Raw genomic sequence first — 27,448 nt, forward strand, 5'->3', positions numbered from 1 at the left:
AAAGCCCAATAATGAGCCCATCACTGGAACCAGGTGTGTAGCCTGTAGCGTTAGGCCTAAAACCTGCGGGACGGTGGCGCTCTGGGACCAGGACTGGACACCCCTGAGTTGGCATCCCCCCCCTCCTGTTCCCTCTGGCCATTTGGGATCGGCTATTTCGATCCTCCCACGTTCAGCATATTTAATGTAATGACTCTTAAAATCTTTGTTTCGCCAGGGGACTGCTGGCTCCTGGCAGCCATCGCCTCGCTCACCTTAAACGACGACCTCCTGCACAGAGTGGTTCCTCACGGACAGGGCTTCAGGGACGGCTACGCCGGCATCTTCCACTTCCAGGTGACGGAGAACTTCACAGCGGCTAAAGATAGACCCACAGCGGACACATTAGAGGCCCGCCACGCTTGTCACTGTTAAGATTCATGGTGGAGTGAAGCGGGAGCAGCATCGGGCCTGAAATAAAGACGAGCGGTCTCAGGTGTGATTCGGTTTTAGCTGACTCCACTCGTCTTTTTATGTCTCCGGCGCGAGTCCGAAATAGCTCTTTGTTTAAGAAGCGCCAGCTCACTCTGTTGTAGTTTTGTTTGTCGTTTCAAAAGGTAGAAAAGATCCTTTTTTTGGGATGCACAGATATCTTTTTTTTTTTTTTTCTTGCTGATACCAAGTACCGATACTGGTATCGGTATCGGTACTTGGTATCGAGTCCACACCCACTCAGAAAACTTCACCTGTTCAGCAACTCCCTTTTTCTTCACGAGGAATCTGATAAAAAAACGACGTCGCTCCGCCTTATCAGCTGGACTTCGCTTTGTGTACACACACACACACACACACACACACACACACACACACACACACACACACACACACACACACACACACACACACACACGGAATAATTTAATTATTTGTTCAGTAACATAAACGATTATTTGTTGGGCGAATGCTGGAAGAAAATTCACACGATAGTTTTTCAAATCTTTACTATTGTTATTTGCGCACGTTACCGACGACTGTGGCGGAGTTGGCGCATTTTCCAACGTTTCTATGGCGACGGAGACGAGGCGCTTTCAAAACTTTGTTTTCCTCCCGTTTCCATGGAGACAGTCGTTTTCCAAAAGTTGTGCTTTGGCCCCATTTCACGGGAGTTGTGACACTCTGGAGATAGATTTAGACTGGGAAATTCTATTCATCAGCCATTTAAAAATAAATAAATATATACGATTAAACACTTAAAGCAGAAAGCGTTTTCACCTGAGAACCAATGGACAGGCTCTTTTTCTTTCCTCGCTTCATGGATGCAGTGGAAACGGGCAGGATGACGTTCATTCATTCATTCTGCATACTTAAGTTCACTGGAGAGACACACACACACACACACACACACACACACACACACACACACACACACACACACACACTCTCTCATCGTGCTGCAGCGCTGACTCATCCGATGCTGACGGATCGATAAAACGCTGCACAGACGCACGGAGCTCGTATTCGCACTGGATTTCTTCACTCCAAGACACAGCGGAGTCATTTTGCACTCTGCCGCCGCCGCCGCCGTCGTCCTGCGTGACAAAAGTTTAACCTTCAAAATCAAACAGAAACGATAAAAATGAGCAGTGCAGCAGCTCGGGTGGTTTTACGTCGTTTTAACCACATTAGCATTTAAATCTTCAGCCTTTAGCGGTTTTATATTTATTATCTTTTCAGCCGTTTGATTCGTTTTCTCATATCAGCGGTTTTCGTGGATTATTTTTAAGTTGTTTTTAACTCTCCTACTTTTTTTTTTTTTTGCAGTTTTAGCCGTTTAACCATCCTTTTATGGCTGTTTATTAGTCATACTAGCGGGTTTTAGCGGGTTTAGCTGTTGATCCATCTTCTTTTGTAGTTTATGGCCGTTTGAACTTTTTTTAGTGTTTTTTTAATTTTAGCTGTTATATCAGATTTAGCTGTTATCTGTCCCTTTTTGTAGTTTTTTTGCAGCTTTAACTTATTTTATTTTTTACTGTTTGTCTATTTTGCTAGTTTATAATTCTAGATATTTCAAGGGTGTTTTATCTGTTTTATCAGTTTAAGCCATTTTAACTTAAAACGATTGTTTAAAAAATTTTTTTAAGGTCCTTTTTATTTTAGTTGTTTAAGCATTTTATCTGATTTAGCTGTTTTTAACTATTTTAGCCGAGTTATTTGTCTATTTGCGGTTGTAAGTAGTGGTAACTGGACTTAGATCAAGCTGTTCTATTATTTTTAAAGTTTTAACCATTTTATCTTTATATACAGTTTTACTCTTTTGTGTGTGGTTGTTAGCCGCTCTTAGCCATTTTAGCTGTTTTTAGTTTGATAGACCATTTTAAAATATTTCTAAATCTTTGATGGTCTTTTAGATATTGCATTTTCACTGTTTTTGCTTTATTAGCCCTTCAAGCTAAATTCGCTACTTGATCGTTTAGACGTTTAGCTGCTGCTGCTGTTAGCTGCTGCTGCTGTTAGCTGCTGCTGCTGTTAGCGGCTGCTGTTGGCGGCTGCTGTTGGCGGCTGCTGTTGGCGGCTGCTGTTGGCGGCTGCTGTTAGCGGCTGCTGTTAGCGGACATTTTTACCAGTTTTAGCCATTTTTAGCTGGATTAGCCTTTAAACACGTTTTTGTTTGATAGTATCTGTCATATTTAACGTACAGGCCAGTTAGCATTGCAAATAAAAGCGTCTCCATTTTACTTATTGGCATTTATTCATGGCCAGTGTCCCGAGGGGGGGGCGGCTGGATCTTCACTGAATAGTGATGCAGGTGATTTAGTACGGCGGGATTTAGATACGAGAGCAGCAGTTTCTAGGTATGTGTGTTAAACCAACATAAAAGAGGCCGTAAGAGGTTTACACACGCATGATTGTTTTTCCGTTCAGTGAGCAGCCGCTCTCGTTTTCTCGTCCCGTTCGGCGGTCGTCCGCACGTCTCCATTGTCTCACAGCTTTGTCTTCTCTGTCTTTCCAAGCCGTTTGTTCTGCCTGCCAATACGTTTCACGGATGAATCTTCCAGGGATTCCCGTTCCTATGTGTTTGGATACTTTAAGCCTGAATGAGTCATTCCCCAACAAATGTTATTGCCAGTGTTGGCTGTGGGAATTCTAAACTGTTTAAGGTGTGTGTGTGTGTGTGTGTGTGTGTGTGTGTGTGTGTGTGTGTGTGTGTGTGTGTGTGTGTGTGTGTGTGTGTGTGTGTGTGTGTGTGTGTGTGTGTGTGTGTGTGTGTGTGTGTGTGTGTGTGTGTGTGTGTGTGTGTGTGTGTGTGTGTGTGTGTGTGTGTGTGTGTGTGTGTGTGTGTGTGTGTGTGTGTGTGCGCACAGTATGTTTGCCTCTGGGTGTGTGTGTGTGTGTGTGTGTGTGTGTCGGCGTCGGCCGTATTGTGACTCAGCTCCTCCCAGGGGTGGATTCAGCTCTGCAGAGCATGCACAATTCATCAATGCATCCGTCCATCTATCGCTGCCATGAAACACATCCTGCAGACAAACATGGGCTAATTATGGCTGCAGACACACACACACACACACACACACACACACACACACACACACACACACACACACACACACACACACGCTCCAGTTGTGGCTTATTGCTATCTGACAAACGTGAGCCCTGCAGCTTCCCTCACCCGCTTGTGTTCCACTGATACGATTACTGTGACAGTGACTTATCTCCTTCATAAGGCCGCGGCGCTGCCCCACAGGCCTTGTCGCTGCCCCACAGGCCTTGTCGCTGCCCCACAGGCCTTGTCGCTGCCCCACAGGCCGCGGCGCTGCCCCACAGGCCTTGTCGCTGCCCCACAGGCCTTGTTTGCGGCCGCCGTTCATTAGATTTCTGCCTCATGGTTTTCAGCAGAACGCCAGAGAAGCGATCTTGTTTCACCGTTCAGGTTGTTGTTTTACTGCATAAGCTCTTGCAACGCAGTGAAATATAAACACTTGAACAGAGTCATGGTACAGCAGCCCGCCTCCACACGAGTACACGGCAGTTTTGAAACGGCACTGCGGGAAGATTACGAGTCGTTTAAGCAGTTTTTTCAAAATGTTATTTTACACAACAGAACCACGTTCTGGCAACGCGGCTTATTTCTCACATGACCTCAAAATATCTTCTCCCGCTTAACTTAGTTGGAGGCGAAGTGTCCGTGTTGTAGTATTACATCAAACGTCAAAGATTTTTAATAATCTTGACACGTCATTTTTCAGTGTTTTCTCACTGTTCATGAAGTACTTTTTAGTGTCACGCCTACAGGGGAAACTTCTCCATGACGATTGTGTTATGTAAAAATCCATTTTTTAAAATGCATTTTTAATCTGCAATTTATTAAAATTCACATAGCAATCAGTATGCATATTTAAATTTACACATATTTACATATATACTGCACACAACGCATACACATATTGATACATTTGTTTTCTTTATTCTTGATTCCATATACATGCTTCCGTATATATATGCTTGTACATATATACCTTTGAAATGCACATATTTAAATTCATTTACAATTATTTACATTTTATTTCTTTTAGATCATATATATTTACACCTATAGACATTACATATACACATTTATATTTACATTTATACATATATATGACATTTACATTTATACATATATACGACATTTATTTATATTACATCTAGACATTTTTACAAATTATATCTATTCAAATTAAAGTTTTATTAAGCTTTACATTACATATACAATCTTGCATATATTTATTTTTACATGCATATAAACATTACATCCTTGTATTTACCTTTATTTACATTTGACTTGCATGTTTACATGTTTACATATACATATAATACATCCACATATTTTTTATTTATTCATGTTTTAGCTTCATTTTGATTATAAATATGTGAATTCTTATTATACACATTTCCATTACATCTATTTACATGTGATATTTAAATACTTTTTTTTGGTTGTTCTGTCAGAGTTTGTCGGTTTTCCAAAAATTGTGAAAACAAGTGGAAGCGCTGCAGTAAAACCTCGTCAGGTTGAGTCGGCGACGCGGCAGATAGACTTTATTGCTCCAATATCACACGTTTGTCTCACTCCTGTGATGAAACGCAGATATTTTTGTCTTGGTGCCTTTTGATTTCTTCCATAACGACGAGACGTCTCTCGATGAGATGCTTCTATTTTTAACAACTGAAGCCTGAAATCCCTCAAAGCTGTAAATTGTCTTGTCATTAAAAAGCACTATATTTGGTTCAATTCCCCCTCTCCTCCTGTCCACGCTGCACTGTGTAGACGACAGTTTCAAGTGAAAATGCTAAACTTTCATTGTGTTTGGAGCTTCTGTTTCCATGACGACAGTGCTGGCGGAGCTGAAAACACAACTTTTTGAAAACACGCTGACTCGTTGTGTAAACAGGCGAAAACGAGACGTTCTGGCAACGCTGCTACCGCGCACCACGCTGTAATAAATAGTTCTTCTGCACATGCTCAGTAGATAGCCATTACTCCTCTATATTCTCCTGGGACTTTTATTTTGACAGTCTCGGTAAGAACAATCCACTTTGGGTCGTCTGTCTACTAGAATGTCGGCGTTCTCCCGTTGTTGATGATTATAGCGTCTCGTTCTCTGTGCATGTGTGTGTGTGGTTTCATTTCAAAAACAGATAACAGCACCCACTAGTGGCCCAACATGAAAACTACTGCACTACTGGCTGAAGTCATTTGGGATTAAAACTTTGTGTTTCGCTCTCTGGCGCTGCAGTTCTGGCAGTTCGGCGAGTGGATGGAGGTGGTGATTGACGACCGGCTGCCGGTGAAGGACGGGAAGCTGCTGTTCGTCCACTCGGCCGAGGGGACGGAGTTCTGGAGCGCGCTGCTGGAGAAGGCCTACGCCAAGTAAGACCCACCGGCTCCGTGAGGCCACACCGTCGGATACACGGCCACATCCCAAGTTCTACCGAATAATCCAAACCTCACGTCGACTGGTTGCAAGTTTCATTTGACCCACTTTAACTTCTCCCAGAACGTCAGACAGCCGAAACAGATTAACAATTTATTTTTTCTTTGGTTCCCGGCTTACAGTTCCCACATTACATGGAGACAATCATGCTGAAGTCTAGATTCTGAGTCAGATTCTGTCAGCATGATTCTAATGGTGCATTGGGTTCAGTCTTGACCTGGAGGTCGAGGGGAACCAGAGGTTGAATCACAGGAAGGACACCCGGTATAAAAAAATAAATAAATAAAATAAACCAGCCAATTCTACAGTGACATTGAGTAACTTCAGGCTCCAGCTGCTCCAGATGTGGTCGCAGCTGAAAATCTACTGTGAAAAATGACGCATTGTTCAGAGGAGTGGAAGGAACTTCTCGTATGAGTGGATTAATGCTTCTGTGACGTCGTATAATGTGAAGCAGTGAGTGCAGGATGGAGGCATTGTGTGTTCTGAAGCCTCACACAGTCACACACACACACACACACACACACACACACACACACACCCACACACACACACACACACACACACACGCGCACGCAGTCACACCTGACAATCCCCTTATGTGGTATTTAAAGGGCCGTTTACATGGCAACGATTCCAAGTGAAAACTTTCATGGGCAGATGTGTCGCCTCCTGGTGGGGGGCAGCACACACTACACTCTGTCCTCGCTCACTGTCACCAAGTCTGGGAGTCTGAAACCTTCATGACTTTCCACCAAATCGAATTCAACTGGAGCCCCAAAACACGTTTATCCTTTAAAATGAGGCGAAAATAGCTCTTAATGTTTCATATATAGTTCTGATATCTGAACATATACCGTGTTGTTTATGTTGCACTCATGAACATTTCAAATCTAATCTAGAATAGGAAACATTTCATTACATTTTAGTTGTTTTTGTACCTGCTTTTATCAGTTTAGTCCTTTTTTTCCCCAGCATTTTCAGCAGTTGTTTAAGCAGTTTTGTGTGTTTCTAAATTTCTTTTACTTTTTTTCAATCTTTTTCCGTAAAAGCTATTGTGATCCAAGTGTTAAAAGTCCTTTTGTAAGATGGGTATACTTTTCCGAAAGCTTCAGGGAGCCACTTTTCTGAAACGAAAACATAAAAACGATGCGTTTTGAAGCTGTGGTGTGGACGTGGCCTGAGGCTGGCGCTCTTTCCCGTCGCAGGCTGAACGGCTGCTACGAGGCTCTGTCGGGAGGCAGCACGTCGGAGGGCTTCGAGGACTTCACCGGCGGCGTGACGGAGATGTACGAGCTCCGCAAAGCCCCCTCCGACCTCTACAGCATCATCGGCCGAGCCGTGGAGCGGGGATCGCTGCTCGGCTGCTCCATCGACGTCAGTACTGCCACGATTAAGGCTTGTAATGAAACCCAGATAAAGGGAGGGAGAACATGCAGACCCGTCGGAAAGACCCCCTTAAAGCCTCAACCGGACCATGAGAGAAGAATCACATCAACACCAAAAACACATTTTGCAATTCAGTGTGTCTACGTCACTTTATGCAGACTGGGAGGATTGAACCAGGTCGCTGGGGACAGTGTCCTCTACTTTTCATCTAGATTCTATTGTGAGGTTTTTGACCCGATGGTACTGTGGTTGGTAAATCTTATATGTACTTTAGATTAGTGATTCCCAACGGGATGGGGGGGGGGGGGGGTCACAAAGTCCTCTTGATTTTAAGGTGTATACATTTTTTACTATACTATATATATATATATATAATTATACTATATATACTATACTTATACAATTGTTTTTTTATGTCTTAAAAATAGCTGAGTCAGCATTTAATTTGTCCATGTCACAAAACTTCAGTTTCAAGCATTTACATTAAAAGTACGTCATTTAAATACATTTTAGATAAGAAATCATATATAAAAATTTTTTGAATGATTTTAGCTCATTTATAAAAAAAAAAAACATTGCCTTTGTGGCAAAAAAATATACGATAATATGTCAAAAATTGGGATTTGTGCATCATTCTATATAGATTTCTTTTTTTTTTTAATAATTGCTATTCACTAATGAAGGAGCACCAAAATATGTTAATAGTTAAAATTCCCAATTTTATGTGAAAGAGTAAAAAACCATGGCACAAAGACGTTAACATCGTCTCCAAACGTGTTTATATTCATCAGGAATCATACCGTTATGCCTGCTGAGGTAATACTGTGCAGCCCCGTACGTTTGGTGAGGTTATACGTACAGACACAGCTCGCCACAGACGACCCGTCACTGACCTCGCACGATCAATTAGCTGATCTTAATGAGCCGCGTCATGGCGGTGACTGTGACCGCGGTCCGCAGACGTCACCGACCCTCTCACGTGCTCCGTCCCAGCCTGACCTCTCTCACTTCCTCCCCAGATCACCAGCTCCACGGACATGGAGGCCGTCACCTTCAAGAAGCTGGTGAAGGGACACGCCTACTCCGTGACAGGCGTGGACGAGGTGAGCGCGGAGACGGACGCCCAAAATGCTACCAAAACGGATGTTTTCCCCCCGCTATGCTTAAAAAATTTAAAATAAAAAATAAAAATCTTTAACCTGCAGCTGCATAAAAACCTGGTTCAGAGCGACTGTGAGCATGCCAAACCTGTAGGGGGCAGTGTCACGAGACGCATGAAGTCACGCTAGCCAATCAGAATCCTGGAAAATACTTAGATCTGAGGGATCCCAGTGTGGACGATGAAGTTTGTGTAGATTTGATATTAAATATGGTGAAAAAGGAGCCGTTTTTAACCAATAATTACCGATAATAATAATAATACACTTTATTGTCGGGCCCTTTAACTAAAACTACGGTAAAAGTTATTAAATATCATAGACCTATATTTCTAGACTGTGTGGAGCTCAGATGATTTTTCTGCAGCGTCACATGAGGGGAGGCGACCAGCCGACCTCGCAGCGTCTTAACTTCCCAGATTGAAACTCGCGGTCATTGGACAGAGCGGCGGAACATGAATGGAAGGTGTGTTTCTCTCGGTAGGTGACGTACCGGGGGAATATGACCCGGCTGGTTCGCATCAGGAACCCGTGGGGGGAGGTGGAGTGGACCGGGCCCTGGAGTGACAAGTAAGACCCTGGTGGTGAAAACACTCCGAGGGATTATTAAAACCTCCATCCGGGATTTGAACCCGACGATTGAAGCCGAGAGGGCTGACCACCATTAACGGTGACCGTCAAAATAAAACTACCAAGTCCCAGGAGAATGTGGACTTGGAGGAAAACGTTGTTCTTATTGTCCATCTACTGAGCATGTGCAGAAGAATTGTTTACCACCGCCGTGGTGAGCATGAGCAGGAGCAACGTTTCAGAAAAGTTGCATTTTACAGTTTCCGCGTAGACGAGCGTCAGAGCGTTTACCGCCGCTTCCGCGGAGGCGAAGCGTTTTCAAACAGTTGCGTTTTCATGAAAGTTGAGTTTTCTGCCGTTTCCACGGAGACACGAGTCGGAGTGTTTTCAAAAAGTTGCGTTTTCCGCCATTTCTATGGAGACACGAGTCAGAGCGTTTTTAGGAAAGTTTTGTTCTCTGCCGTTTCCACGGAGACAGCCGGAGTGTTTTCAAACTGTTGTATCTGCCGCTGTTTCCATGGAGACGAGTCGGAGTGTTTTTCAAACAGTTGCGTCCTCAGCCGTTTCCACGGAGACAAGAGCGCGACCGTTTTCCAAAAAGTTGCGTTTTCGGGCCGTCAACACACGCGGCGGAGCCCCGGGCCTTCTCGAAAAGTTCCACCGACGAAAGTTTTGCGTTTTAACTTGAAAACCGTTTAAACAAGCTGCTAAGTGGGTTTTTTTCCACCACTTTGTTTATGGAATCAACAACAACAAACCACCAGAAAAACAAAAAAACAACTCACATGCATTTAAAATCTGTTGAATCTGCTGCCTCCGTCTTGGAGGAACAGAAAGACCCGATGTGTGTGTGTGTGGGGTGGGGTGGGGGGGGGGGGGGGGGCTGATTGGGTGGAACAGCCGTACAGGATGGAGGACGGACTGGGATTACATTACATAAGGGTTGAAAAGTGAAATATGCCAGAAATGCTTCCCTCCGGCTGTGTTATGTCACAGCTGTGCTCAGACTTCCCGACTCTCAAACTGGTTCTAGAAAACTTGTCAAACTGTTTGTTTCAGCCGTTTGTTCACCAGCACGAATAGTGAAAAGTTAAAAAGTCACGACCGAGTTTCCGCAGCCATATAATCTCTATATAATCTGTGGCCGTATATAAACTGTGTCCACCGGGTATAAACACGCGAGGGGTTCCAGCCCCGTGGAGGTGTGTCGTTTATCTAAAGTTTTCTCCGTGACACCGTCAGCTCCAGGGAGTGGGACAGCGTCGACCGCGGAGTCCGAAGCCGACTGCAGAACCGCAGCGAAGACGGTGAATTCTGGTGAGTCGGCGTGTTTGAACCACATCTTTGACTCTCTGAAAGAAAAGTTTAGAAATCCCCGAGAGATCTACTGAATCCCAAAGTCCTTTGTACTCAAGTACGACCACTGGCTACTATTGTGGAGGATAATTCACTGAAAGCGCTTGGCAGTCTTCTCAAAAAGTACGCAAAGTATTTACTTATTACTGAGTGAAACTATTTCCGTCCCGCAGGATGTCGTTCGGTGACTTCCTGCGCGAGTTCACCCGTCTGGAGATCTGCAACCTGACGGCCGACGCCCTGCAGAACAGCCAGCTGAAGAAGTGGAGCTCGTCGCTGTACCAGGGGGAGTGGAGGAGGGGCAGCACCGCCGGGGGCTGCCGGAACTTCCCCGGTACTTTTACACGACGACGCCCTCGAGTGGAAACGCAAAAAGTTCCCGTTGGGTTTTTTTGGGCGTCCGCGTACACGACGACGGTTCTCGGATCCACAGAGGAACGCAGCCTTATGGGAACGCGCCGGCGTCGTCTCCGTGGAAACCGCGCACAATTTAACAACTGGGGGGGGGGGGGGGGGGGGGGGGTGCAACTTCTTGAAAACATACATCTCCGTCTCCATGGAAACGGCAGAAACAACTTTTTGGGATTTTCCACTTGCCGTGGAAAATAGCCGCTTTATGAAAACATCCAACTCCGTCTCCACGGAAACTTGGAAAAACGCAAATTTATAAAAACGCTCCGACTGTGTCTACGAAATTCGGGGAAAACGCAGCTTTTTGAAAACGCTCCATCTCCGTGGAAATGTGGAAAATCTCTCCTGTCGCAAAACGTGAACACGTGCCGACTCAGTCTCCATGGTGACGGGGGGGAAAACACAACTTTTTGAAAATGTTCTGTCTCCATGGAAATGGAGAGGAAGCACAACTTTTTGAAAACTCGCCAACTCCCATCTCCAAGGAAATGGGAGAAACGCTCCGACTCCATCTCCATGGAAACAGGTGAAAGGCAACTTTCGGAGAAAGCGCAGACTCCATGGAATTTGGGGAAAGCGCAACTTTTTGAAAACTTTTCTGATATGAAAAACGCGAAAACGCTGCGTGTAAACGGCGGCCCGAGGCTAGTTTCGTGTCATTTGGTGTTCATCCAATCGGCTGAATGCGACATCACAACTGACAATACGTCCAACAATCAGATGTCTTCTTCCTCCAGCGACCTTCTGGCTGAATCCTCAGTTCAAGCTGGCGCTGCAGCATCCGGACGCTCCCGGCAGAAAAGACTGCACCTTCCTGGTCGCCCTCATGCAGAAGGACCGCAGGAAGAAACGGCGGGAGGGAAAAGACATGGAGACCATCGGCTTCGCCGTCTACGAGGTTAGAATCACGTCAGCTGACGGCGAAATCACTGAAACGCCTGTGAAACATTAACGAGGATTTCTTCTCTCTGTCGTCTGCGCAGGTCCCCAGCGAGGTGAGAGTGTTTCTACTTGGTTTCTTTTTTTAAAAGTTTCACTACATGAGCCACGCTGACGCCGAGCCACTCTGGTCGCAGTTCGTGGGGAGGTCGGGGGTCCACCTCAAACGAGACTTCTTCCTCACGCACGCCTCCAGCGCTCGCTCCGAGCTCTTCATCAACCTGCGGGAGGTGAGCTCGCGGCTGCAGCTGCCGGCCGGCGAGTACATCATCGTGCCCTCCACCTTCGAGCCGCACAAGGAGGCCGACTTCGTGCTCAGGGTCTTCTCTGAGAAGCCCGCCGACTCGGAGTGAGTAGCCTCCACCACCGCCGCCAACCTTTCTTCTTCTGTTACAGGAAACATCCCTCATGCTTTTGTTTCTTTTGTCTTTAGGGAGCTTGATGATGATGTCATAGCAGAGCCTCCGTCAGAGGTGAGAAATGAACAATACCTGAGTTGTGCAAGTTACTGAAAGTTAGTTGTAAACATTAAAACTAAATTATCACATGTGAATTGAGCTCTCTATTAGAGCCTCGAGAATGAAAAAGATTTAGGCTCCGTTCTGCCATTTTACAGCAATGTTTTGTATTTTCAAAAAGTTGCATTTTCCCCCATTTCCACGGAGATTGACTTAGTGTTTTCAAAAAGTTGCGTTTTCACCTGTTTTCACGGCGATGGAGTTGTAGCGTGTATTTTCCCTCTTTTTCCACGGAGACGGTCTCATAGCATTTTCCAAAAGCTGCGTTTTCCCTTCGTTCCCGTGGAGTCGTAACATTTTCAAAAAGTTGCATTTCCACAGAGAGCGACCCTGGGCGTTTTCAAAAAGTTGCGGTTCCCCGTTTCCCACGGAGATGGAGTCGTAGCATTTTCAAAAAGTTGCATTTCCCCCCCCCCCCCGTTTCCGCGGAGATTGAGTCACCTTCGCTTGAAATCGTTGCCGTGGAAACGGGCCCTTATTCGCCAATTGAGAAGCAGCAACAAAACAAGCGAGATGAAACTGCCGTGGTGCTTCACGACGCCAGAGACGTCCACTCACGTGTTTTGTGTTTCAGACTGAGCTGGACGAGAGTCAGATCGACGCCGGGTTCAAGAATCTCTTCCGGCAGCTGGCGGGACCGGTGAGGAGAACAAACGGCCGCCATGAGACGCCATTCGTCATGTGGCGGAGTGTGACCGAGCCGCTGAACTGAGCTCTCTGTGCCCACAGGACATGGAGATCAGCGTGGTGGAGCTGCGGACCATCCTGAACAGGATCATCGGCAAACGTGAGTCGCAGACGAAGCAGGAATTTGTGGGATTAGACGCAGAATCGGGGACGGAACGGAATTTATCAACACGCGTCTAATGCATGTCGCAGAAGACTCGTAGGACCGTTTGGACATTTTGGACCCTAGAGCCCTGAAACTCTTTAGCATGTAGCACGTAGCATGTATCGGGGATCTGTAACGAGAACGATACCCTACATCGGTATCGTTTGTATTTATTGCATTTCATACCGCGATACCCAACAAGATGATCGCGTGTTGACGCGACGCCGTCCAGCATCAAGTCCTTGTTTAGGTAAGTTGTGTTTCTGAAGGACAGTAAAAGACATGTCCGTCTGTCCGTCCAGATAAGGACCTGAAGACCGACGGCTTCTCCAAGGAAGCCTGCCGCAGTATGATCAACCTCATGGACGTATCCTAACATGTCTCAGTTAACTGTGGATGAGTTCCGGGGTCGAAGCCTCCGTGACGTCTTCCTTAGCGTCTTCACTCAGACCGACGGCAGCGGGAAGCTGGGCCTGACCGAGTTCCACGTCCTCTGGGAAAAGGTTAAACGATACCTGGTGAGAGGACAAACGTCGGTGTGGATGTTTAGTCTGACCGCCGATGTCTGACCTCCTGGTTCCACTCTGACTTCTTCCCAGACGATATTCCGGCAGTTCGACCTGGACAAGTCCGGCACCATGAGCTCCTACGAGATGAGGATGGCTCTGGAGTCTGCAGGTGCCGTTCAGTTCGTTCGTTCGTCTGTCTGTCTGTCACCCGATTGCACGAAGTGTCCCTGAGAGGGTTTGACCGTCCTTCCGGGTTGCAGGTTTCAAGTTGACCAACCACCTGTTCCAGCTGATCATCCTGCGCTACACCGAGGAAGACATGGCCGTCGACTTCGACAACTTCGTCACCTGCCTGGTCCGGCTGGAGACGATGTTCAGTGAGTGTTTCTTTCAATTTATTTCATTTATTGTTAATTCATTTGAGCATTTAAAAAAATTTAATAAATAAATATATATATATATATGTTGATGTGGTTGATTTCCCATGACACCAATGTATATTCATATATAAAAAAAATGCTAATAATGACAAAAATAACAAAAACAATAACGTAAATGATCATAACATTGAAAACGACAGCAAGTAAAATAACAATGATGATGATCATAACAACAATAACGACAGCGATAATGACGACAGTATATAACAAAACCAAAAAATGTCCATGAACATTTAATTTCATTCTGATTGTATCTTTACGTTTTTACTGTTAAATGAAAATATTGTATTTATTTTATTATTCCCAAATGATCTGTTCTATATTTAGTTTATTCCAGTTTCCTTGTGAACAGACTTTACCTAGTTTGACCTCAATAGAATCATTTGATCATCTTGACCTGCATTCTGTGTGTTTGTCTTTCTGCAGAAACCTTTAAGGACATGGACACCGATGCCGACGGTCAAATATGTCTAAACTTCTTCCAGGTACGACTGAATGATCTCAGATTAATTAATCATTTTGTGAGCCGTTAGAAATACAGTTTCTGTCAATATGATCTGTGAATTATAGTAGATCATAATAATAATAATAACCGGGGATGCAATGATACAGATATGAATTAGGCTTTATGGCATTTAATATCGGTACTCGGTATCGATACTCTATTGGGACTTGGTATCGGTACTCGGTATCTACACTTGGTATCGGTACTCGGTATCTACATTTGGTATCGGTACTCGGTATCGGTACTCTATTGGGACTTGGTATCGGTACTCTATTGGGACTTGGTATCAGTACTCTATTGGGACTTGGTATCGGTACTCGGTATCGGTACTCTATTGGGACTTGGTATCGGTACTCGGTATCGATACTCTATTGGGACTTGGTATCGGTACTCGGTTTCTACACTTGGTATCGGTACTTGGTATCTGTACTTCATATCGGCAAGTAGCTTGAGTTTAGTACTCCAATGTGTACTCGTCCTTTATGAAGGTGGTACCAGTACACCAGTGACAATAAAAACCTCCTAATCCCTCCACGTCTCTTCTGCCCACAGTGGATCACGTTGACCATGTTCGCCTAGAGGCGGCTGCTCTCCTCCGCAGCTCTCGGCCCTCCACTTTCTTCTCCTCCTCTCTTGGGAATAAGTGCCTTTCCTCCTCCAGCTCCGCCTCTCCTCCCCCAGCTCCGCCTCTCCTCCTCCAGCTCCGCCTCTCCTCCCCTCCCGCTCGGTGCTGAAGCGCCCCTACGCTCAAAAACACCGTGTGAAAACTCCTCTTCAGCAGTGCCTGTACTGGGATCACCTGCCAATCCACCGACTCGGCGCCTGAAGGTTTACCGCAGCACTTGAACAGGAAAGACGGGACTTTATTTTCTATTCCAGACGTTTTGATCGACGTGTACTCTGTTTGGCTGGAAATTAAAAGAAAAATGTCATCAATTAATTACAAAGCCATTTAGATTTGGGGAAATGTTTTGTTTTTTATACAAATATGTTGTTTGAAAGACCTGATTCATCAGTTGTGTTCAATCGCAGGGATTCTCGTCGTTCCCTATAAAACCTAAACATTTGATTCAGTTTTTACATTTTCTATGGCTTCATTTAAAGTTAAAGTTTCTCTTCAATCATTTCAGAGGTTTATATCCTCGCATGTTAAAATTTACACAAAATCAGCACTCGATTGGGGAAACTAGTTTTTTTTTACAGTGACTTGCACTGAAAGCTGGATAATCTTCACTTTCGCAGATTATTATTTTTCTTTTGTACTTCGTATTAAAGGCTTGTCATCAGAGTCTTGATCAAAGTAGAGAAACGTGCCAACTTCTGAAAAGTAATCCCTTACGTCCATTTACACATTTCCAGTGAAATCACTTCCAGATTTCCTCGACAATCTCTAAACTCAATCTCACACTTGGTGCGAAGCTGCATTATTAGCGCTGGAGAAAGTACTGAAATCTACTCTAGTACATTTACATTGCTTCAATTCTACTTAAAAATGAAAGTACTCCAGGTACTCCTGGTAAAAAAAAGAAAAACATGAAGAGGGGACTGTTGGTTTATAACTAAAATCAAATTCAGATTATTAACCAAAAGACCCATGAATTTCATATGTGGTTAAAAAAAGATGTTGGTCGCTAACATAAAGCAGATTATGTGGATTAAATTGTACTTGAAATGGTCGAAAAGTCTCCGGCAGTGTTGGGTTGGTTAGTTGCGGCTTCCTTCACTGACTCAAAAACACCATCTGGTGGTGAAAGTTTGTATTGCAAGACCAAACAATCGGAAACTGTCACGATAGTTTGGAATAATTCAACTTTTAAGATTATACCAGTTCATGTAGAATTGAAATATATCACCAGAGATGCTAAGTTAATGTACTCCGTTACTTCGACGACAAATATCTGCAGCCAAGACGTCCGTTATCATTTCAAGTAAAAGGCCTTCCAACAAAAAGAGGTTTTAAAGGTTGCAAGTCTAAGTGCTTCATGTAAAGTGTAGCTGGATTATAACAAATATGATCTGTGTCATTAATAGTGATTATTATATTGCAGTAACCATAGCAACCAACTGCAAAACATCTGAAGATGCCGTCAAGATGCATTTTGTGTTGTTCTGGTTTTTTGAAACGAAGTATCTGCTTTGGATTTAGTGAACAATGTGAGTACTTTTGACATCTCTGAATCATCTAATTAGGGATGCACCGATACCACATTTTTTAAAAGTATCTTTTAGCGACTCGCCAATACAGAGTACCGATACCAAGTACCGATACCGAGTAGTTATCAGTATCGGTGCATCCCTAATTGCAATATTACCTCTAAGTATGCTTAAAGTTGCTCACGTAAAAAGTTAAACAAGCCAAAATAATTACTTCAAAAGTATTGATAATTATTGTTTACGTCCACCTTTTTCTGTGTGTGTATGGATGCAGACTTAGGCCCCGCCCCCCCCCAAAGCGCACGGCGAGCCATCACATGTTTCGACACTGAGAAAACGTCACGTTAGAAAATATCCCAATCATTTGAAACGACTGACACAGATTTATGAAAAAGAAAAAAAAAGAAAAAATCTTGGAGGTTTTTAACTGTAAATGTCAAAATAAAACTCCTGTTTACATCTCGTGCCAAACTATCATAGAGAATGTCGTTTCGCTTTAATGCAGATTATCGTTATGCATGGCACTTTTTACAGACTTCTATAACTGGATTTCATACACATACATATATATATATATAAATATATATATAAATAAAAGAGGGCGCCGGCTTGTTTTTAATGTTGCCTTTCCAAAGGGAACGAGGTGCCACAGTTTTAACAATTATGCCAGATGGATGGATCTGTTGTGTGCATGCCGTGTGACATGTGACATATATTTTCTGTTCTACGTTCAGAAGAAGAAGCCTCCAGAGCGAGAGTGAAGCCTGCAGCTTGTGCAGAGTAACGCTTGTGTAACGTGGTGTTAAAGTTTACAGAGGGAAGTCGTCCGGGCGCCTGTGAACCCGTCACGCTCCGGGGGAAAATAAACATTGGCGGATTTTCATGAGACCTTGACTCCGTGCGTTCGTTCTCCCGTGTTTGTCTTGTGTCTGCGGTCGGAATGGTGCAAAGAAAATTACGATGAGAGTGCGGTTTGTGCAGTTTGACATTTTTTAAATTTCTACAGTAAATAATAAGTGTTGATAATCAAAATCAAACATCTGTTGTTTGTTCTCGTCTGCTTCTGCGCTGCAACGTAGAAAATATAAAGTTTTACATCCCGAACAGCTTCAATCTGCGGCGACTCCACTTTATTTATGACGCCACGTTTAAAAATACTTGCTTCTCTTATCAAAAGGGGGAATTTTTATTTTCTCCATAAATTAATAAATTCACTTAAACACATGGATATAAACCAGAATGTATGTACTGAATGTGTTGTTATACAATGAATGATTGCAGGTTTTCAGAAATAAGAGCCTCTGGCGATTTATTGAAAATTTGATTTTTTTTTTCCCGTTTTAAATCTCTTGATATTAAAAATTTGAATCAAGATTTTTTTATTTATGCAGTTTGGTCTGGTGAAGGAGGAGATGGATTCTATGTGGAGAACCACAAGCTGGTGTATTTTCACTATAAGACGAGTTTTAGACCACATTTATACTCGGTGACCCTTATGTTTTTTTTTGCTGTTACGTAACAGACTGATCTGCTTCAATTGTGAGCAGGAAAAAGGTTTTGACGTCGGGTACATTAGAAATAAATAAATGAACACGGGAAAGAAAAAATACTAAGAACTAAATCAGATATTTAGGAAATGTGTAATTGTGAGATTTAGATTTGGGCCACTTGATAAAAAGTGTGTAAAAATCTGATTTATGCAAAAAAAAAATAAACCAAGAAAGACTTGCAGAGTACATTTATTGAACAGCATAGAAATAATAATAAAAAAAAATAATAATTGAAGGTTTGTTTCATTGTTAACCCCCTCTTTCAAAATAAAAGACAAGACAAATCTAATCTAGTAATAAATAATACATTTAGTAACGACGTTCATATTTAAAAAAAAAAACAAACATCAAAATACCTTAAGTCCTAGTACTAGTACTAGTTTACAACAACAATAATATTAAGATCTTCACAAGTGGATTTGTGCTCATTAAGTTAAATCGCGGACGTTTATACAAGGTGATTGTGTATTTTAAGTTAGAACAAACTGTTTTTTCAAAATAATACAACAGAGAAAGTCAAGCGATCTTCTGGAGGAATGTACATTATCTCTAAAACTCTACAAACATCCGACGTCACCGTCTCTTTGACCTACGACTAAAGGGAAAAATAAAAATCGGATTCTTCGGCGCTGTGGATGAGGACAGCCTCAGGCGTAGTTGTTGTTGTTGTTGTTGTGCTCGATCTTGGTCACCATGGTGGAAACCAGCCGCTCCAGCTGCTCGGCCCGCTGCTTGCCCGTCTGCAGCACCTCCTCGTGGTTGGCCTTCTCCTCGCTGTCGTAGTCCATCACCGCCTGGTTGGTGATGAGCGACAGGGCGAAGACGCGCATGCCGCAGTGGCGAGCCACGATCACCTCGTGGACCGTGCTCATGCCTGGGCGGGAAGACAACAACAACAACGACGACGCTCAGCTTCGTGGCTCTTAATCATCGAAGGTCACGCGGCTTGTAAAGGTTTTTTTAATGTCGTTTTGATCAATTCATGTTTAACGACGGTTTAGAATTTATTTAGCTTTTGTAGCCGTTTTTAACTGATTCAGCAGTTTTAGACATTTTGATTTTAGGCCAGTTTTAACACTTTTAACTCTCATTTTTCTCCATTCTTGACAGTTTGAAATGTTTTGGCTACTTTTTTTTCTATTAGCCAATCTTTCTTCTAACATTTTTATTTTCTGGTTTTTACCAATTTTACTAGTTTGTAGACTTAAGCAGCAATTTTAGTAGTTTGTTCACTTTTTTTTAAACTGGAATTTTTGTATTTTGGAGCCTTTTTAAACAGCTTTTACAACCTTTATAATCTTTTTGAAACTAAGCCAGGTACGCAACTTAAACTAAAAATAGAATAAAGATTTTAAACAGGATGAAAACCGACCTCCATAGAACTTTCAGAAAGCCTCAGCGAGCCGATAGAGGAACTAAAAAGCCACATGGCTCCCGACCAGGTAACTTTAGTGTATTTTAGTTGATTAAAAAAGTCTCAAACTATAAACTCTGTACAGCAGAAAGGATTCAATGTTCAGGCGTGGTTCCACGTGGCGAGGCCCGACTCTTTACACGAGTGTGTCACGAGTTTCCAGTTGGGATTGCGTCACGACCTCACCGTCACTTCCGTGTCGTATTTAAAAATGTAACCTCGTCGTCCTCGGAGCCGCTGCAGCTTCATTCTAAACGTCTTTATTACATTTCACAAGCGCCGCGTCTCTTCGCAGCCTCAATTCAGTGGATTAGGCGGAACACGGAGCCGAGTGTTCTCACAAGGCTCCGGGAGTCACACGCTCACTTGTCTTTCGACCACACCACCCGCGTGGGCGACTCACCCACGGCGTCGGCGCCCAGCTTGTGCAGCATGCGGCACTCGGCGATGGTCTCGAAGGACGGGCCGCCCAGCACGCAGTAGACGCCCTCCTTCAGGAAGTCGCCGTAGCCCAGCTCCTGCCCCACGTCCATGGCCATCTGCTGCAGCTCGCGGTCGTACGCGTCCGACATGCAGGGGAAGCGCACGCCGAACCTGCGAGGGGGGCGGAGAGGACGGACCGCGTGAAGGGAGGCGTCGGGCTACACGTGCACCGCGACGCGAGGTTTGGTTGTTTGTACCGTTCGTCGTTGGGTCCGGCCAGCGGGTTGTTGCCGGCGAAGCCGGGCATGTTGAGGTGATCCTTCATGATCATGATGTCGCCCACCTTGAAGTCCTGGTTGAGGCCTCCGGCCGCGTTGGTCAGCATCACCGTCTCCACGCCCATCAGCTTGAAGATGCGCATCGGCAGCGTGATCTGTGACGGCACAGCGTTTAGACGGAGAAACTTTAGCAGCCGTTTGTCGGGTTTTCTATTAAATAGGAGGACATTTGTCTGCAAATTAAGTAAAAAACGTAATAAAACTGAGGCTGCATCCATGAAGGGTCATCGGTACAATTTAGATGATTCTGTTTTTAGTTTCGGTGGATTGTTTTTAAGAGACGCTTCCTTTTAATGGATTTTCCCTCTTTAGTCATTTTTTTGTCCACAGCCGCCACGTGCTTCCAATTCTGAGAGCAAAATTTATGTCCCTCCCCATTTTTCTCATTTCATCATTTTTCTATTTTCCTTTTCCATTTCTTTTTAATTATTTTTAAGAATTTTTCCTTTTCCCCATTTTTTTCTTAATCCCCCTTTTCTACTTTTTAATTTTTTTGTTCTTCCCCCTTTTTTTTTATACTTTAATATAATTTTTGTTTTTTCTTTTTCCATTTTTTTCTTGTTTATATTTTTTTCCCTTTTTCTTCTTTATCCTTTTTTTCTCTTTTCCATTTTTTCTTTTTTTATAACCTTTTTTTTCTATTTTCATTTTATTCCATTCTCCCCTTTTTTATTGTTTTTTCACTTTTTTCTCTTTCTTTTCCTGAAATTTTAATCATTTTAATCTGACTGTTCTTTGTGCATCATTTTTTATTTTGTTTCTTTCACCTATTTTTTTCCTCGTTTTCAGCAAATCCTTCTATTTTGTTGCCGTTTCACCTCATTCTGCTGCGTTCACTCATGGTGGAACGCCAGTAAAACAAAAACGTCCCTGTCCTGATGATATGAAAGCTTCACTGAGGCGCTCAGAGGAGCCGAACAGCCACATGTTTCTCATGTAGACGTTATATAACCAACCGCCTCGGAGCGGAAAATCCACAGATTTCACGGAAAATGACGCCATGAAGTGAGTGAATCCAGGACAAAGTACATGCAACACACACACACACACACCTTCTGGATGGGGTAGCCCTCGTACAGGTGGAAGCGGCCCTGCATGCAGACACACGGCCGTCCCTTCAAGGTGCCGAACACCAGCCGCCCAGCGTGTCCGTGCACTGCGGGGAAACAGGCCGTCAGTAAACGCGGGGCGCAGACGTCCAGCACGCCGGACGTCCGGGAGGCGTGCGACTCTCACCCGTGCTCTGGGGGAAGTTGGGGATGTCCTTGTAGTTGAAGGCCACCTGGTCCTTCAGCATGTCGGCGAGGCCGCCGAGCCCCGAGCCGCACACGATGCCCACCGTGGGCCGCACGTCCGTCTGGGCCATCAGCCAGTCGGCGGTGGACTTGCAGTCCTCGTAGCTGAAGCTGGGCGACACGAGGAGGGTCAGTGGGAACGGCCGGAGCAAAAAGGTCAGGAGGTCACAGAAGGGAAAACTCACTGGGTCGGTTATCGAAAAACACACAGATTTATTCATGTGCAGCAGGATGTGTTAGTGAGGAGCGCACACACACACACACACACACACACACACACACACACACACACACACACACACACACACACACACACACTAGATTCTGCAATATGATCAAATGCATGATCGGATTAAAAACATGACTTCAAATCAAATGTGCAAACAAATAAATCCCCCCCCCCCAAAAAATTCCACATCACCCCAGACTGAAAGTTTCATCAGTCAACGCTCAATGCGCATGCGCGGCTCTTTGTTGGCACCCCGCCAAACATTCATGCCCTTTCTCTCTCTTTTTTCCATGCGTACACCCCCTCCTCCTCCTCCTCCTCCTCCTCCTCCTCCTTTTTCCTGCTCCACGAGGAGCCACATGGAAAAGACAAGACGAGAGAGAACTTCATGTACTCACCCTTTGTTACCCTCTGGAAACATGCTGGAAAAAGTACTTTTAGGAAGTCGGAGGAAATTAAAGATATAAATATAAATGTGTAGTTTTTAAGCTCCAAGGTTGAAGAAAAACAGTAAAATGGTTGTAAAAGTTGAAATAAATAAGTTCTTCTGAGAGTTATCTTTAAAGTCCTCTTCTCGTGTCTGAGAGAAACCAGAGCAGCCGCCGCCTTTATTATAGGCCCGCAGGACACGCCCCCCTCCCACGCGTCACACACACGCTGCGTTCTCATTGGCTGTGTTGACACACCTTCCAAACAGAGGCGAACGAGCAGGCCCCGCCCCTTCCTATTCACTGGAAGTACACTTCACCATCATGACAGGGCAGGTAAACAGCCCCCACGCCCTCTTTACCCCCCAACACACTTTATACATTCGTCCATTATCGGCCTGTCAATGATCAATAGGCTGATTTATAAACCATCAATGTTTCCAAACATGTTGTTCTGCTCCATCACTCGGTGAACTTCACTCTACTTTGTACAAGTAAACACTTTTTGTTTTTTTATCATACACTGATATTTCGGTCCCCCCCCCCTCCCCAAAGAGAGATTCGATCACACAAACACGACGGAAAAACATTTATTAACCAAGATGATAAAAAAAACTATAAACATGAGTCATAAATTCCTCGACAAACAAAACATCTCAACTTTAGAAATAGAATTCAAATATATAAATTAAATAGAGTAAAAATGTTATAAATAAATACTTTATTATTCCTGGGGAGAAATTCTTGAAAACGATTTTTATGAAATACCCCAAAAATTTAATAAAATTTAAATAATAATAATAGTTATCAAATAGATAAAAACAATAATAACAATCATATCAATAACAATATTATCAATTAAATATAAAAAAAGGGAAAGAAGTAAAATAAACAAATTGATTGATTGATTGATTGAAAAGTTTATTTCGGACGTGTGGGCACAAATTATATTATTCAAAACAACAACAAAATGAAACATAAATAAACGTAACAGGGCAAAGCAAAGCCAAAAATAATGAATTAATTAAATAAATAATACCCAACCATATCTGAAAAGCAGTCGGAGCCCAAATTTACTTACCCTTACCCCTTCCCCACCTCAGCAATGAATCATTTTATACCCCAGTTGGTATTTGTGTTTATATTTACAAAAACAACAAACAAAACCATATATACACAAATTAATATAAAATTAGATAAACACATGAATGTGAAATTAATAAACGATGACGGTTTACACAGGAACGATAGAAATTCTGAAAATGATGCAGATTTTATTTAGAAAATCCAAGCAAGAGATTAATACGCAACACAGCTGTACTTAAGTATTTTTCAGAGTAATTTTTCTTTCATGAGTACTTTTCTCAAGCGCGTATTTCCTCTCATACACTCATGTTTGCAATATTTACATAAGTCTTCATATCATTACATTTCTCTCGTTTCTGCTCTTTTTGTGACTTTTCAGATTAAAAGTTGAACCACTGCAGTTTTTTTTCTTTTTCTTTAAACTGACCTACTTTTGTTGACCTGACCTGACTGTTTCCCTCCGGTTGTGTACACAGGTGGATAAACCACCAACAAATCGCCCCATTTTTTATGGACTAATAAAGTTCTCTAAATATTGGATCCTCATTGATACAAGTTGTGAACATTATAATGTGCATCTCAAAGTATCAAGCAAAAGTCAATGTCAAAACTCACGTGAGCCTGTCAGTCAACATCGAGGGCATAATAATAATTTTTTAAAAAAAGGCCGTTTTTGTGTTTCACTTTGTGTATCCGGATTGATTTTTCTTTGTAATGATATTTATGTGTGTAATTAAATTTTTTTTATGCCTACTCAGATTTGTGTGTACAAAGATGTGACTATGCGTATTAGATTTGTGCATTCGTAGATAAGATACAAGTTGTGCGTGGGTACTATGTTTACTGTTTGCCTGCTGGGATATTTGCAGGCCTACATGGACCTGGAAATGTCTGTCTTCACTTCCACCTGAGGTGAGATGAACCTCTTGGTGCTTTGAGAGTCATTAGTAAGTAATGCTTTATATTGCCCTCAGTCGAGACTCACAGGCTCTATTGTTCCCTTAATGTTTTGTTTGTCAGTTTTACAACAGTGTTGTGTGTAGCTTAGGACACATCACCCTTGACAGGCATGAGCCTGCCAGTCTATTGGCCTGTTTCCATGACAACGGTGCTCGAAGGGAAACCGCTATCCAAGGTGGAACTTTTCGGAAAAACGGAATTGTCTCCTTGTTGACTGCGGAGATTCTACAACCGCGCAAGAGACCCTGTTTACACGACAACGTTTCAAGTAAGAAGTAAACTTTTGCGTTTTCATTTCATAAATGTTTTCGCCTTTTTTACACGGCAACGTTCTGAAAACGATGTAGTTTACATGTCAGGCCACTAGTGGGTGCCGTTGTTTGTTTTTGCACGTTATAAACATAAACAATGTTGGTACACGAACAGACGACCAAGTTGGATCGTTGTTACTGTGACTGTCAAATTAAAAGTCCCAGGAGAATAAGGACTGGGGGTCACGACTCCACGGAGGAAACATTGTTCTGCTCGTCTCTACTGAGCACGTGCAGAAGAACGTTTTACTACGGCAGCGTTTCTGCCATCGAGTCCAAGCATTTCCAGAAAGTGTCGTTTTCACCCGTCTGCACCGACATGGGATAATGTTTTTTTCCCCTCCAAAATAATATGTCCATCGTAGCAGAAGCTGGTGTGTTTATGAAATCTGCTCCAGTATCTCGGTAGAACACTGCGTCACTGTGCGTTTGTTCCTGCTGCCAGTTAAACTCCTTTTATTGACGTGTGTTCGGGACACCGCGCCTCCGTTGTAGTTTAAAATGAGATCTCAATCTATAAAGTCATAAATAAACTCTTATCACGTTTGTCTTGTTTGTACTCCAGTCGTGTGCGAAAACACACACACACACACACACACACACACACACACACACACACACACACACACACACACAGTCACGAGAACTGGTCCGATCGTCCTGTGATCGTCGTGACAAAGGAAGTGATTCAAGGGTGTGAAGAAGAGCTGAGGAAGACTTAGAACTCGAGTTTTTATTGATGTATTAAGTGCAACTCGGCTAAATTTGAAAGAGATAAAGCGCCTCTGCTTCCTCAAGTCCAAGTAAGGACGTGTGGAAAGTGGACTACAGTTAAAAGATTTATAAAAAAGAATTGATTTTCTTCATGAGCACCTTTTAAGGACGCCCAAGGCGTTGGAATACGGAGAGTTGTCGCACACCGACACCGATTAACGTAAATATCCTTGCTTAAAAAGATGAGGTGAGTTTTAAAAGAGTCCGGGAATGGATTGGTAGAAATGTAGAGTCGCCCTTGTCATCGTCTTCATTGGACATATGGCCAAGGGGGAGATGATGGTCAAAGAAGAGGATGGGACCCAGTACAGAGACCTGGGGGCCGCCGGAGGAGAGGGTACTAGGGCTGGGATCTAAAAACCTCAAGAGTAGTGTCGTAGTTCCAGAGACGGGTCTTGGTCTATTCAGGGGGAGACATTATCTGCAGGGCACTTTTTGAAACGGAGCGTCCTCCAGGTTGGACGTTGTTTATTTTTCAGGGTGACGACACACAGAAAAGTGACCTGATTCACGAGCGCAAGCGCAGAGTCACGCGGGGATAACCGAAGGCCGCGATAAAACCACTGTCACTGAAGAGGAAACTACAGTAGAGCCTTTAATATATCTTCACATTTCTTTAAAAATATTTAAAAGTCAACTGAAAGATTGCCCCACGGATGTTATGTAAAACCTTTGTTGATATTGCAGCAGATCCCACTTGGTTATGTAACCGTGTGAATCAACTGACAGGCTAAAGGATTCCTCTTCTCATTAAACAGCCGACTTGAAAACACTTCCAGTGGCGAGAACCGGTACGCAACGTGACACGAGTAAATATTGACACGGCTGAGACTTATGTATGACTGCATCGGGCGTGCGTCAATGTCCGCAGCCGCCAAAACACCGGCCGTCTGCATGACATCGTGCATCCTGACGGACTTTGACTTGTTGTTCGGCGCCGACACGGAGGCGTACGTCCGTCAGCCTCGCCACCTGACGGCTTGTTCTTGTTACGGGCCGATGTTAACTCAGCCTGATAAGGCTGGGAAGTCTTTGACCTGATGACCTGCTCGCTCGCCCGCCACCGCCGCTCCTCCTCCTTCTCCTCCTCCTCCTCCGCGTTTGCCAACACGCCTTCGATTCAGCCAATGAGTGCGAGACGTCCGACCGCTGCCCGGTGGCCCACTGGAGTCTCTCCGTCCGTACCTCCGCTCATTTTATTCTATTTTTTCTGGGTGAATGTGTCGTCAATACGACTTCCTCTGAAGGTGTGGTGAGAGGAGCCGTCACACAGCAGCTCAACAGTCTAATGATGAATCCTCGACAAGACTGATGTTTCCATGGCAACGATTTCAAGTGAAAACGCAAAACTTCCTTAGCGTTTTTGGGTGTCCCTGTACATTACAAAGGTGCTCCGAGTCACTGAACACGCAACTTTCTGGAAGCGGCTCCCAAGGTGGAACTTTTTGAAAATGCTCAGGTCATGTAGACGGGCGAAAACGACATTTTGTGGAAACGCTTTGGGCCCCGACTCCCTGTAGACGGCAGAAATGCTGCTACACTTCAGTAGACCGTTTGCACATGGAGTATGAATTCGGCTTTATCGCATTTAATAAGTACCGGTATCGGTACTCAATATCGGTACCGGCAATTAACTAAAGGTTGGTGCTCAAACTATAAAAAAAGTTTATGATGCATTTCGCATAGTTTTATTCGGTTTTACACTTTCAAACTGATTTTTATCACATATAAGTAACATTTATTTTTTTCTTGACACAGTAAGAAATGTAAAAAAAAAAAACACACCCGCTGCATGTTGAAATTCTCACTTTCCCCAAATTGTAAATAGTTAGATTATCATAACCTGCTTTTTTCCCTAAAGATTCAAGGTGAACATACATATTAATTTTTTTGACTATAAGTTGTA

General features: G+C 43.6%; 2 protein-coding genes across 2 annotated transcripts in view; one reads left to right on the forward strand and one right to left on the reverse strand.

Moving 5' to 3' along the window:
* capn1 (calpain 1) overlaps positions 1-17,123 on the forward strand; it is a 28,974-nt gene extending 11,851 nt beyond the window's left edge. Inside the window, exons 4-22 of the mRNA XM_080486591.1 lie at positions 218-336; positions 5,757-5,890; positions 7,163-7,331; positions 8,363-8,446; positions 8,985-9,070; positions 10,313-10,387; positions 10,600-10,760; positions 11,575-11,735; positions 11,821-11,832; positions 11,914-12,125; positions 12,210-12,249; positions 12,869-12,934; positions 13,024-13,081; positions 13,429-13,493; positions 13,576-13,644; positions 13,726-13,804; positions 13,896-14,012; positions 14,502-14,560; positions 15,133-17,123. Coding sequence (XP_080342717.1) covers positions 218-336; positions 5,757-5,890; positions 7,163-7,331; positions 8,363-8,446; positions 8,985-9,070; positions 10,313-10,387; positions 10,600-10,760; positions 11,575-11,735; positions 11,821-11,832; positions 11,914-12,125; positions 12,210-12,249; positions 12,869-12,934; positions 13,024-13,081; positions 13,429-13,493; positions 13,576-13,644; positions 13,726-13,804; positions 13,896-14,012; positions 14,502-14,560; positions 15,133-15,159 — 1,793 coding nt within the window. The 3' untranslated portion in view covers positions 15,160-17,123. The remainder of the gene's footprint in view (positions 1-217; positions 337-5,756; positions 5,891-7,162; positions 7,332-8,362; positions 8,447-8,984; positions 9,071-10,312; positions 10,388-10,599; positions 10,761-11,574; positions 11,736-11,820; positions 11,833-11,913; positions 12,126-12,209; positions 12,250-12,868; positions 12,935-13,023; positions 13,082-13,428; positions 13,494-13,575; positions 13,645-13,725; positions 13,805-13,895; positions 14,013-14,501; positions 14,561-15,132) is intronic.
* Positions 17,124-18,021: 898 nt separating this feature from the next.
* Positions 18,022-22,613, reverse strand: pnp5a (purine nucleoside phosphorylase 5a). Its single transcript, XM_080486593.1, has 6 exons — positions 22,382-22,613; positions 21,696-21,865; positions 21,512-21,615; positions 20,379-20,554; positions 20,102-20,292; positions 18,022-19,158 (listed from the first exon to the last, which is right to left on the reverse strand). The coding sequence occupies exons 1-6, from the start codon at positions 22,402-22,404 to the stop codon at positions 18,932-18,934; spliced, it is 891 nt and encodes a 296-aa protein (XP_080342719.1). The 5' UTR covers positions 22,405-22,613; the 3' UTR covers positions 18,022-18,931.
* Positions 22,614-27,448: the final 4,835 nt, after the last annotated feature.

Source organism: Lipophrys pholis (genome assembly GCF_963383615.2).
Source record: "Lipophrys pholis genome assembly, chromosome: 18".
Lineage (NCBI taxonomy): Eukaryota > Metazoa > Chordata > Actinopteri > Blenniiformes > Blenniidae > Lipophrys > Lipophrys pholis.

Bases quoted from the DNA above. Each gene is read 5' to 3' on its own strand.
- pnp5a (XM_080486593.1), bottom strand. From the start codon at position 22,404: ATGTTTCCAGAGGGTAACAAAGG. The intron at 20,555-21,511 runs GTGTGTGTGTGT...GTGCCGTCACAG, and splicing joins AGGGCTACCCCATCCAGAAG to ATCACGCTGCCGATGCGCAT. The intron at 20,293-20,378 runs GTACAAACAACC...CCCCCCTCGCAG, and splicing joins GCCGGACCCAACGACGAACG to GTTCGGCGTGCGCTTCCCCT.